This window comes from Carlito syrichta, unplaced genomic scaffold, assembly GCF_000164805.1.
Source record: "Carlito syrichta isolate Samal-C Ts95f unplaced genomic scaffold, Tarsius_syrichta-2.0.1 Scaffold305309, whole genome shotgun sequence".
Classification (NCBI taxonomy): domain Eukaryota; kingdom Metazoa; phylum Chordata; class Mammalia; order Primates; family Tarsiidae; genus Carlito; species Carlito syrichta.
Window position 1 is genome coordinate 318,311 of NW_007249405.1, and position 13,225 is coordinate 331,535.

Here is a 13,225-nt window from a genome sequence, read left to right on the forward strand (position 1 = left end):
CCAGACTGGAGTGCAGTGGCCACTCCCGGCCACCGCAGCCTCAACCTTCTGGGCTCCGGCGATCCTTCCGCCTCAGCCTTCCAAGTAGCCGGAATTACAGGCATGCGCTACCACGTCCGGCTGATTTTTTGATTTATTGTAGAGATGAGGTCGCGCTGCCCAGGCCGGTCTCGAACCCACTGGCTCAGGCAATCCTCTCACCCCAGCCTCCCAAAGGTGCGGGATTACAGGTTGAGCCACCGAGCCTGGCTTGCATATTTTAAATATTCCATTTTATATCTCTTTTGATTTCTAGTAATATAAATTTTCATAATTTTGAAGGAGATTTTAACACACCTCTGTGACATTAAGATTTAATAGAAATTAATACTTTTACTAATTACAGATAATCCAAGAACTATAAAGTCCTTAACTCCCCAAATATCTTTATTTTGTTTCATTGTTATCCTATGTTTTGTAAAAATTTTATTTTAGGCCGAGAAAGGTGGTTTACACCTGTAATCCAAGCATTTTGAGAGGCCAAGGTGAGTCGATTGCTTGAGACCAGGAGTTTGAAAAGAGCCTGGAAAACACAGTGAGACCTCATCTCTACAAAAAAAAAAAAAAAACTAGCTAAGTGCAGTGGCAGTGCATGTACTCTGAGCTACTCAGGAGGCTGAGGCAGAAGGATTGGCTCAGGAGGTTGAGGCTACTGTGAGCCATGATTATGCCACTGCACTCCAGCCTAGACAACAGAGCAAGATCCCTACTCAAAAAAATTATTTTACATTCAAGAAGTACATGCAGGCCTGTTGCATGATGGTGAGCTTTGGGCTAACTACTCATTGAATAGCATGCTCATCATTTGGGTCATGGGCTCAATATATTTTTTTTTACATTTTATTATGAGAAGATTCAAACATTTGTAAAAGTAGAAAGAATGAACCGAATATACTCATCACTAAGCTCCAACAATTGTCAATATTGATTTTTGTCACAGGTATATGTCTACCGACCCTCACTGTCAGATTATTTTGAAGTAAATCCAAGATATTTTATTATTTTACCTGTAATCATTTTGGTATGTGTCTTTAAAAGATAAGGACTCCTTTAAAACATAAAATACAACACAAAACATAGATACCTCCATTTCAAATTCATGATTATGGGGATTTTACTTAATCTCATAATTTTCATGTGTCTCAATTCTCTTTATATTTGTCTGTTTGTTTGTTAATTTTGCTGCCCTTTATGGTGCTTTATGAATTTGTGGTTTGATGTCTTTCAAGAATTTGGAAAAATTGTTGGTCATTATATTTTTAAATATTGTTACTGTCCACTCTGTCTTATTTCCTCTTGGGAGTTCTTTGTACTGTTTATGTATGCTTTTTATTTTCTTTCTGTAATTTTCACTTTTATTTTTCCATGCTTCAATCTGATTATTTCTTCTGACCTTTCTTCCAATTCAGCAATTTCTTCTTCAACTATGTCTAATTTGTTGCTAAATTCAACTATTGTATTTTTAGCTTGAGTTATTTTATAATTTTCAGTTCCTAGATTTTCTGTTTCATTTCTTTCTAGGATATGCAATCTTTTATCTTATTTTTCAGTTTCTAACATAGTAGTAAGTTTTAAATTCTGTGTCTAATACCTCTAATAGTTGGATCTCGTGTGATCCTTTTAAATCTATTTTTCTCCTTGTTTTTAATTCTTTTATTTTTACATTCCTAATTATTTTTAAATCAAGTGCTAAACATTATGCATGAAAAATTATAGTTAATTTGATGCTACTGATAATGTTATCTTCCTCCAAAGAAGATTTATTTTTTCCCCTGGCAGACAGTTTAAGTACAAGAACAAGTAAATCCTCTGATTCTAATTCCATCCAGAGTTTGGGCTGTATTTCAGTTTTTATGAAAGTCAGTTTATTTTCAATTTACTCTTACTTGCAGGTTGTATCTTTTCAGCAGTCCTAATAGAAACTCTGGAATATTCACCAAAGATGCTACGTTTGGAAGATTAATTTTTGCCCAATTAGTTTGATGAAACTGCCAAAAGCTCTATTCATGTTTTCAGACTTCCAGTTTCTTCCCTTAAGTCAGCTAATTCCTTAAGATGAAGTGCTATCAAATAATGTCTTTATTTCTTAGAATTCTTTGCTATATGAAACCTTGGTCCCTCAAGTTTTAACTATCTTGGTAGCTATGTGATACTTCTGATGAATACTTAAATTTGGTCCAGGTTTTCTAATTATTGTAGGCAAGAGTACTGGTCTTAAGTAAACCAATTCAAAATTTCTGAAAGCAGATCATGTAATATATTTTTATTTTTGAACTATTGCTGTGTATCTTACAGTCATATACAATTCAGGCTAGTTTATTTTTAACCATGACATATGTAAATATAAACACAGACATGAATGTTTGTTTTTTTCTGTTTATCATTATAACTTATTCTCAAGTTCTTTTTTATTTTGTTTTTTGTTTTTTTGTTTTTTGAGTTGGAGTCTCACTCTGTCACCCAGACTGGAGTGCAGTGGCCGCTCCTGGCCACCACAGCCTCGACCTGCTGGGCTCTGATGATCCTTCCGCCTCAGCCTTCCGAGTGGCGGGAATTACAGGCATGCGCTACCACGCCCGGCTAATTTTTGATTTATTGTAGAGATGAGGTCTTGCTGCCCAGGCGGATCTCGAACCCGTGGGCTCAGGCAATCCACTCACCTCAACCTCCCAAAGGCGCGGGATTACAGGTTGAGTTACCGAGCTTGGCTCAGGTTCTTTTTTAGGGAGTAATTTCCTTTGTTAAGAAAAAAGGCCTGATGATGTCTGTTTTCTGAAACAAGTAAAATCTCTTAGGTCATGGTTTGCTAGGAGTAAAAACCAAACCAAACCAAGCCATCTGGCAAAAAATAGAGAAAAATATCAATCTTCTTGGCATAAGATAACAGACATTTAGAGAAGAGGTAAAGTAGAATAGTGAAAATAAGACACAAGGTTGAAGCAAGGTACAACTAAGAAACTTATGGTGGAAGCTAAAAGTTCTGAGAATATAAAATATTCCCTTTTAAGGCATTTGCTTTGCTATGATATAATAACTTTATGTTGTATGAAATATTCAGTAAAGTCTTTTAACTGTAGAAAACCATGTTTCTATGGATTTTAAAGAAAATAAAGGGGAAAGCAGTGGAGTGGCTTGTTAAAAGCAGCATTTAAAAAAAGAGAGCTAAGGAAGATAAGATGCTGGTGAGAGACAGCAAGAGTTCAGTAGAGATAGGAAGCAAGAACCAAATTACATAAGTAAAAATATAAGGTCCATAAAACTTGAAAAAAATCCTGAGGAGGACATTGACCTAGGATAGGGGAATCAAATAAAATTTATATAAATCTCAGCGAACAGGGTCCCTCAGTTGATGCCTGAGTAACTTTTACACACATACTTAACTCAGGCATGCATTTGCCCTTACCAAAGGATCTGTGATCATAGAGAAATGTGAATGGAGAAAATGTTAATGTCTTATATGAAAAGTTTAATATCAGATCCTTGAGCTTCATTCAGTCTTAGAGCTTTGCTAATGTGTTTCTCTTCAGGAACTCTTCACTTGAAATGTTTCTACCTAACTCCTTGAGTTTTTCCAGAAAAAAATTAACAAATGAAAACAGACTATCTAGAGCATTCATGAAACATTAAGCCCAGGTTAATACAACAGACTCTGAATTAGAATAGAACACACAACTTTTCTCTTTGATAACAGATAGTGAATTTTCAATTATTCACTTATTATTTATGGCAAAACTTCAAATTTCAAACCAATATACTTGTCATCTCTAAATTTTTACATTTAAGAAGAATACAAGGTTCCACAGAACATGAGTTACAACACTGTAATCAAATAAATATAATAGTCATCTTGCTCCCAGAGCTCAGGACTCCAACCCTGGCTTATGCTGGACTCTGTGAATCTCATTTGTTCATTTTTTTCTCTGACCTGTAGAATAGGATTCTCTCCATGGTTGTGTTTTTCTTTTCCTTTTGAACAGGAACTCTACCAATTTGGCCTTTACCCATCCCTGTGAGGATCTTTTTTTTTTTTTTTCCACAGATCATTTTATTCCTTGAGAATATTTCACCATTCTTCCTCTAGGTGTGCTGTACTCACAATTCTACTGAAACAACCATTTCCAAAACCCACATTTAAACATCCTGAACCTAGAGATCATCTTTTTTCTTGATACCACCCCCAGCAGTAGTATTACACGTCATTTGCATTTCAAAAGCAATGTCCACAGGCTTTAAACTGCAAAGTGCTTGAGACTTCATGTGTATTACTGGATACTGATAGGACTGACACATTTTCTGGGATGTATTCCTTAAGCTCATAATGCAGGATGATAGAGTAATATCACCTTCATGAACTATGGAGGCTGCTGTGTATTTAAAACAAAAATAAGTGAAACCCAATAGAACCCTTTGGTGGCAGTGAAAATGGTACTTTCATTGGTGTGGTGAGTTGTTTTTTTTTTTTTAGTTGGAGTCTCACTCTGTCACCCAGACTGGAGTGCAGTGGCTGCTCCCGGCCACTGCAGCCTGACCTGCTGGGCTTCGGCAATCCTTCCACCTCAGCCTTCCAAGTAGCTGGAACTATAGGTGCACGCTACCATGCCTGGCTAATTTTTGACTTATTGTAGAGATGAGGTCTCGCCAAGTTGTTCAGGCGGGTCTCGAACCCGCGGGCTCAGGCAATCCACTCACCTCAGCCTCTCAAAGCTTTGGAATTACAGGCTGAGCCACTGAGCCTGGCTGTGAGCTATTTTTATAATAGAATTTTATAGACATACAAATGCATTAAATATGCTAGAAGAAATATTTAAACATGGGTTTTACATTCCAACAGAAATTATTCCCAAATTTGCTAGTGTGCTACATTTCTATTTGTAAAATAATCAAAATCAGGAAGCCATAGGGCTTTTGAACACAACTTCCTCCTCTTTCACCTACACAGTGACTCACCTGTGATGGCTAGCTGAGTCACAAAGAAGGTCATTCTCGACTTCCTCTTCCTTCTCCATGTGGAGAACAACACAACAGAGTTTCCAGCAATGGTGAAAACAAAGAGGACCCACAGAGTTATCAGCTGCTCAGTCTGTAAGAAACGGAACAACACAAAACTGGTGTACCTAGGAGAACAAGGATACTTTACAGAATACATGACCCAGTCTTTGAGTTGAGATGCCTGTCTCCAGGTCCTATATTCCCACCTTTCAAAGCTTTACTCTCAAGAGAACAATGACAAAGTGGTTCTTGTTTATACCAGCAGTGGAGTGAATTGATGCACCTTTAAAAAAAATCTATTGGAGAGCTCTCACAGAAACAAAGAGCTGATACCATATGTTCTCACTCATAAGTGGACCTTGAACAACTCCTGTATTACTGTAGGAAAGGAATGAAAGTAGCAGGAAACTGCGGGCAGGGGGTGAGGGGTGGGGAGCTGGGATTGACAGTAATCAATATCTGTGGGGGGGGCACACCTCATCAATAAGGGTACCTACACAAGGAACATTTGTATACCTAACCCTGAATTGTACCCCACAATTTCAAAATAAAAACTAAAAGAGAAAACAAAACAAAGCAAAAAACAAACAAACAAAAAAAAACTTGCTCACACACACACAAAAAGTCTACTGGAAATGTATTTCAAGAGACCCAAACTAATAAAGTTTGTATTCTTTGGCCAAGTAATTTTTATAGCATGTGAAAATTCAAGGTGTGGAAAAGAACACTGCCATCATACAAAGATGTTCATATTTATCAGAAGAAGTTAAAATTGCTTAAAGATAACAGAATAGTTAAGTGAATAAAGCACTTTAATTCAGTGAACTATTGTGTACATAGCTATTAACAATTATGGCCATGCAGTCTGTGTAGCAACATTAAGAATGCTTATAATGTAATCGTAAGTGGGAAGACATGTTAAAATTGTATATTGGATATGATTACAACTCTGCAAAATTATGCACATAGGAAAAAGACTGCAGCACACTAAAACATTAAGAGTGTTATTTTAGGGTAGTGTGATTATGGGTTATCTTTTCTCTTTTTCATTTGCCAGCATTTTATAAGATGGTAATATTAAAGTTCTGCTGAATAATGTTGCTATGGTTTGAATGTATTTCCCAAAAGTTCATGTGTTGGAAATGTGATCTCCAATGCTACAGTGCTGAGATAGAACCTTTACGAGGTGCTTAGATCATGAGGGCTCTATCCTAATGCATGGATTAATGTCCTTATTTGGGGGATTAATTATTACAGTGGTGGGTTCCTGACAAAAGTTCAGGCTCCTTTCCTTTTTTTTCCTTTCTTTCTTATCATCTGCCATGGGGTGATGTAGTCAAAGACTCTCCCTCAGGATACTAGCACCTTGGTATTGGACTTCTCAGTCTCCAAAACTGTGCAAAATAATTTTTTTCTTTATCAATTACACAATTTGTGGTATTGTTACAGCAACACAAAACAGATGAAGACAAACGTATAATTAGTTAAAAAGAAAAAAAAAGACAAGAATGCTATTCATTAAAAAGTTTTCCATAAAAAACTCTTCATAATCACTCAAATAGAGATTTTTAGCAGTCTAATATTCATAGACTAGAATAAACAGTGGCACAGGCACTGGGATAGGTACACACACACACACACACACACACACACACACACACACACACACACACACACAAAGTAAGAGTGAGGCAGGGCTCATTCATGAGAGAAGTGTCAAGGCCAGGTGAATACAAGGATAAGCTTGAAATCAAAAGCCAAATGGCCCAACAGAAACATCAGCCCAAAAGGTCTGGGAAGAATCCTAGTAAGAATGCACAAGTCTGAGATTGGAGCCTGCAGCGTTTCTTCTGTTTGAAGGAGACAATAAGAAGAGAAACTTATAGAAATCCCACATGATGGTTAATGTGGGGTTAACAATGTGTCCAGTTGTTTGGTCAAACACTAATCTGTTGCTGTGAAGTTATTTTGTAGATGTGACTAACATCTACAATCACTTGACTTTAAGTGAAGCAATATCCCCTGTAATGAGACAGAAGACAGCTAGAGAAAAGTTAGGCAGGCCACACGGTGGATCCTCCAATAACAATGTAGCAAACTTCCATCAGGCTTCTCAGGCTCTGTTGGTAAACAAGCTTACTGCCAACCTCTCAAACTAGTGCTTAAGTAATCACTGCGGGATAAAAAAGCAACCAATCAGCTTGCTGCCAAGTATTGACCAATCAGCTCACTATTAGGCTCCTACCTCCTGCGACTGGTCCTTAGTATTGATCAATCACCACAGCTAATGCCGACCAATCAGCTTACAGCTAGTGCTAGTCAACAGGCTCAGTCTTGGGGCTATATAAGCACCAGGTTTCAACCCCACACTGGCAATCCTTTCAGGTTCCCTCCCACTGTGGGGGCTTTACTGTTCTCTCAGTAGGTCCTGCTTTCTCACTTTCCGGCTGTCCGTGTCCCTCATTCTTCCTGGGCAGGAGACAAGAACCCCAATCTGAAGAGCTGCAGAAGATGGTTGGAGCGGAAGAGCCGTGCACTCCAGATGTTGGCTTACCAGCAACGAAGCTGGCTGAACCAGGAGAGCTGCTGGCAGAAGGCAGGACTCTGAAGCTGACACTCCGGTGGGCTAGGCTTGCCAGCCCACTGAATCAGCAACACTCTCAGGGCTTGGCTTGCCAGCCCGTCAGAGCCAACACTCTGCGGGCTAATCTTGCCAGCCCACTGAATCAGCAACATGCTCAGGGCTTGGCTTGCCAGCCCATTAGAGCCAACACTTCTGGGACTAAGCTTACCAGCCACACGAGCGGTATATCTCTGGGGCTTGGCTGGCGGACCCATTGAGCTGACACTCTCGAAGCCCCAGGGTGACCAGAAAAATCCGCATCCGTAACATGTGTGGGCCTTATACAATGAGTTGAAGGACTTAAGAGCACAAGTTGATACTTTCAAGAGAAGATTAAATTCTTCCTCAAGACTGTGACATTGAAGTTATGCCTTTGTGTCCAACCTGCTACTTGCTGTGTGAATTTCAGACTTGCTAGCCCCCACAGTGCTAAAGCAAATTCCTTAATTCTCTCTTCCCACCCACACATATTTCTATCAGTTCTGTTTCTTTAGAGAACCCTGGGTGATACATCCATGAGTACCCAAATCATCACAACAGTCTTTTTTTCCTCATATGGGAGGAAAAGCTGTATTCACAAGGGTCTGAACACCTCCATCTTCCTTGTGGTTGCATAAAGTTGCAGTATGTTCACTGTAGGGTGAAAGGCGACCAGAGGCCAAAGGGAACAGCAGGTGACCAGGGCTAAAAATATGTCGGTGGGGGCAAGGCTCCATCCTCAACCCTGTGCCCACAGTAGCAGAAAAGTACAGCTGTGTGCATCATTCTACTATGGGAGTCTGTGGGCTAGGAGCATCTTCTGGGAATAGGGAACAGAGAAGAATGTTGAAAATTCCCACCTTGATGAAAGGAAAAGTGCAACCTGACTCTCTCTTAGATTCTGGGAACTTGGGCTGGAGAAGCTGGCAGGGCAGAACTTGAGCCTATAGAATGAAAAGCTGCAAGGGGCCCAAAAGATAATGCTGAGAAACTGAAGATGAAATCAAGAGTTTAGGGCTACATAGACGGTCTACGTAAAACAAAAACCCAAAGAAGCTGGGTGAAGGAACAGCATTCATTGAGGAGACAGTGGGCCAGGAAATAGGGGTGTCATTCAGGGGAGATTTCAGAGCTTGTTGTGCTTGGGGGAACTAGTAAGGGCATCTTGCAAAGAGACTTTCTCATAATAATAAATTATATCAGGATATGTGCTAGAAAACAAAATATTAAGAAACTAAGAATCCCATTTACAATTTTGGGGTGTATAATTTCAAAATAAATCTCTCAAATGGAGGTATTTTTCAAGATTTTGTTTTGGGACCTGTTTTTTTTTTTTCTTACACAATCTATGGAATCAAGAGCTTCCTAGCATTTGACATATATTACTTTATTTAATCTGCCAGCAGCTGAAGAAGTGGGTCTGTTACCTTCAGGTTTACATATGAGGCATTTGAAGCAGCTCAAAAAAGTTAACTCAGGGTCAAATGAGATCTGACATAAGCCCAGTTTTCTTGACTCTGACATTCAGACTTTCAAACACTATGGACATATAAGATCTAACAATTAAATTCACAAACTTGCCACTTTGACAATTAAGTTCACAAATTTGCCACCATAAGTTTACGTTGGCAGCACTGTACAAACAACTCGGTAAGGTTTCATATTCTTGGCATATCAGTGCTTCACAGCTGTGTTCGTGTTATAATATGGCGGTGTCTTGCTGAATGACATTTATTATTGTTGTTGCATGTTTTTGTGTGCCATTGCAGACTGCCAAAGCTTGAAATAAAGCAATGAACAAACATTAAATTTCTTGTTAAACTTGGCAAGAGTAGAAGTGAAATAAGGAACATGTTAGTCCAAGTTTCTAATTCCATGAAGAAAACAGCAGCGTACAAATGGATTGAACATCTTTCTCAGGGGAGAGAAAGTGCTCTGAAGAGAGGTCAAGATGGCCAGTAATGAGCAGAGCTTATGAAAGTATTACAAAAATTCATCGAATTGTGTGTCAAAATTGTTGGCTGACTGTGAGAAGCATAACAGACCAAATAAACATCAACAGAGAAACAGGAAAACGTTAACTGAAAATCTTGGCGTGAGAAAGTTTTGTGTAAAAACGGTCCTGAAGGAGCTCTTGCATCACAACAATGTACCAGCTCACCCAGCACTGTCTTTGAGGGAGTTTTTAGTCAGTAAACAAATAACTGTATTGGAACACCCTTCCCACTCACCTGATCTGGCCCCCAATGACTTTTTTCTTTACCTGAAGATAAAGAAAATATTGAAAGAAAGACATTTTGATGACATTCGGAACATCAAGGGTAATACGATGACAGCTCTAATGGTCATTCTCTCAGAACCAGAGTTCCAGAATTGCTTTGATGGGTGGAGTAGGCACTGGTGTCTGTGCATAGCTTCCCAAGGGGAGTACTTTGAAGGTGACTGTAGTGATATTCAGCAATGAGGTATGTAGCACTTTTTATACAATGAGTTTGTGAACTTAATTGTCAGACCTCATATGACTTCATCTGATTACTGTCTACTTTTCAGAACTTGAGTATAATGTGATTTACTCAACTCACCTCCTATTCTTGGACCTTACATTTTAGTTATTTTTTTCAATCATAAATAACAGTATGACAAACTTTAATTTGTACCTGATTCTTGAGTAAAAATTCCTGGATGTGAAAGATTGAATTCAAAGAAATAAGTAATTTTAAAGATCTTGTATACATATTAATTTCTATCAAGAAATGCTTGCACCATTTTTTGCCTATACTGCCAGTAAATGAAAATGAATATTTCAGAATATATGCATAATGACAGGGTATGATTATTTTGTCAATCTTTTCTATTTAGTGACAAATATTTATAGTATTTTATTATTATAAATTACTGCTAACATTTTGTCACCTACTTACTGACCATTTCTTATTCTGTAAATTACATATTTGGAAACTCACCTCATTTTCCCATTCCTTTAGACTGATTTATAAGACTCATTTAATACAAAGGATATAATCTCTTAGTAATATAAGTGGCAAGTATTTTATCAGTTTGCAACTAAATTTTGTCTTGTGGTATTTTTATTACAAAACATACAACATAGAAAGTACACAAAGTATAAATGTACATATTGCTTAGTAATCATATAGTAAAAGCTCATATAATTGCTACCAAAATCATAAAACATTGCCAACACCAAAAAGCTTCCCATGTGCCCCTTGACATAACACTATCCCAGCCCTTCTAGAGATAATCTTTAACCTGAATTTTATTTATTCGCTTGTTAGTTTGTTTTTAGAGTTGGGGTCTTACTCTGTCTTCCAGGCTGGAGTGCAGTGGCATATCATAGCTCACTGTAAATATTGATCTCCTGGGCTCAAGCAATCCTCCCACCTCAGCCTCCTGAGTAACTGGGGCTACAGGTGTGTGCTACCATGCCTGTTATATATATATATATATATATATATATATATATAACCAATGGAGTCTCCCTTGTTGCCAAGGTGGATGTTGAAGTCCTGACCTCAAGCACTTCTTCCACTTCCCAAAGTGCTGAGATTACAAGGCATGAACCACCACCATGCCTGGGCTTTTATATAATTTTTATTGTTACTACTTATGTATGCATCCGTAAAGAGTATTGTCTGTTTTTTAACTTTATATGAGTAGTTTTATATTGTGCATTCTCTTTGTATCTTGCTTCTTTGGTTTATGACTGTAAGATTCATTCATGTGTTTGCATAGAGCTGTAGGCTTTCCATTTTTATTCCTATATAGTATTCCACTGCATGATTATACTCCAATTTATTTATATCATGATGTACTTGACTGATGTATATGTACTTGATAGATAGACAGTTTGGAGTCATTAATGCTACCAGGTACTGTATCATTTTCTCCAGTATGTATTCTAGATTTGGAAATTCTGGGACATGGAAGAAGTAAATCTTCAACTTGACTAAATAATGCCAAGATGCTTTGAGTAGTTTTTCAGTTTTCCTCACCATTAAAAAAATCTTAGGTATTTTATGTTTACAATTTTCTATGGTAAATGGCATTTTTATTTATACCAATACATCGTTCTAATTGGGTAATGTTGGTTTATATAAAAATCACTTACTTTCATATAATTACTTTGACACCAGACAAGTTATAAATTTTTTAACTAATCCGAAAAGTACTTGATTAAGCCTTTATAAAATTTATAGTGGAAATTATCTTATCAATGGCAAATGATAATTTCTCTGCCTATTCTTAAATATCTCTATATCTTATTTATATTTTCCATTTCATTGCACTGGTTAAAAGTTTCAGAACAATGATTGGGTTATAATGTGAAAGAAGTTATTCTGGTTATGTAGGTAAACTCAGTGAGGTTGTATCTGGTGCTTTATTATGGTCATATTATGTGAGCTTTGTAAATGTTTTTATGTAATTCTTTACATGATAAAAATTTCTGCAATTATGATATGTTATCTGTATACGATCATTTATTGATATTTCTTTTGTCTCATTTGTGATCAGTATTAACATTTTGTATTTAGTATTGGGATTAGTGTATTACTAACTAGTAGTAGCATTAGTTCAGAATACACTTATAAATGAAATGTTTGAATATTATTATTCAAATGATCTATATGCTAATTTATTTATTTATTTATTTATTTTTGAGTTGGAGTCTCACTCCGTCACCCAGACTGGAGTGCAGTGGCCACTCCCGGCCACCGCAACCTCAACCTACTGGGCTCCGGCGATCCTTCCGCCTCAGCCTTCCAAGTAGCCGGAATTACAGGCATGCGCTACTACGCCCAGCTGATTTTTTTTTTTTTTTTTTTTTTTATTGTAGAGATGAGGTCTCGCTGCCCAGGCGGGTCTCGAACCCGCGGGCTCAGGCAATCCACTCACCTCAGTCTCCCAAAGGCACGGGATTACAGGCTGAGCCACCGAGCCCGGCTTCTATATGCTAATTTTAAACTTTGCCTTTTATTCTTGATCATTTTTGTTTATCTATTTTAATGTAATATTTTTATTTGACATAATTTTATGTGGATTTCGTCTTCAATAGCATAATTTATAGTAAGTCCTCCATTACCTTTGTCAATAGTTTCTTGGAAATTGTGACTTTAAGTGAAACAACCTATAACAGGTCCTGAATGTCATCATTTCTATTAATATTATATCACTGATGAGAAAAAAATTGGTTTGTTATATATAATTTTACTTAAAGTCACACTTTTCAAGAACCTGTTGAAGAGGTTAAGTAAAGATTTACTGTGCATTTTTAAAAATCATTCATTTTTGCCTAGAGTATTTTCCTGATATTGATTTTGTAATACTTGATTTAATTATATTTCTATTTTATTGATATATCTTTGTTGAGCCATATGTTTCTTTTTTGTACTTCATTTTATTAGAAAGATGTGGGATACATGTCAGAATTAGGCACATAAGTAATCTACGTGCAGGTGAATTTTTGACCTCTAACTAGTCCTCACTTCCCCTGTTTTAATACTAGGTATGCTTTGTGTTTCTAACCATTTAAAAAAATTTGCTATCAAATATTTCTGCTGTAAATAAAATACACTTTTT

At 37.2% G+C, this 13,225-nt stretch overlaps 1 protein-coding gene across 2 annotated transcripts in view; it reads right to left on the reverse strand.

Moving 5' to 3' along the window:
• NPSR1 (neuropeptide S receptor 1) overlaps nt 1-13,225 on the reverse strand; it is a 219,162-nt gene that overhangs the window by 187,778 nt on the left and 18,159 nt on the right. For both annotated transcript variants that reach the window (XM_008061523.1, XM_008061524.1), the window contains exon 2: nt 4,987-5,119. In XM_008061523.1, the coding sequence (XP_008059714.1) occupies nt 4,987-5,119 (133 nt within the window). The remainder of the gene's footprint in view (nt 1-4,986; nt 5,120-13,225) is intronic.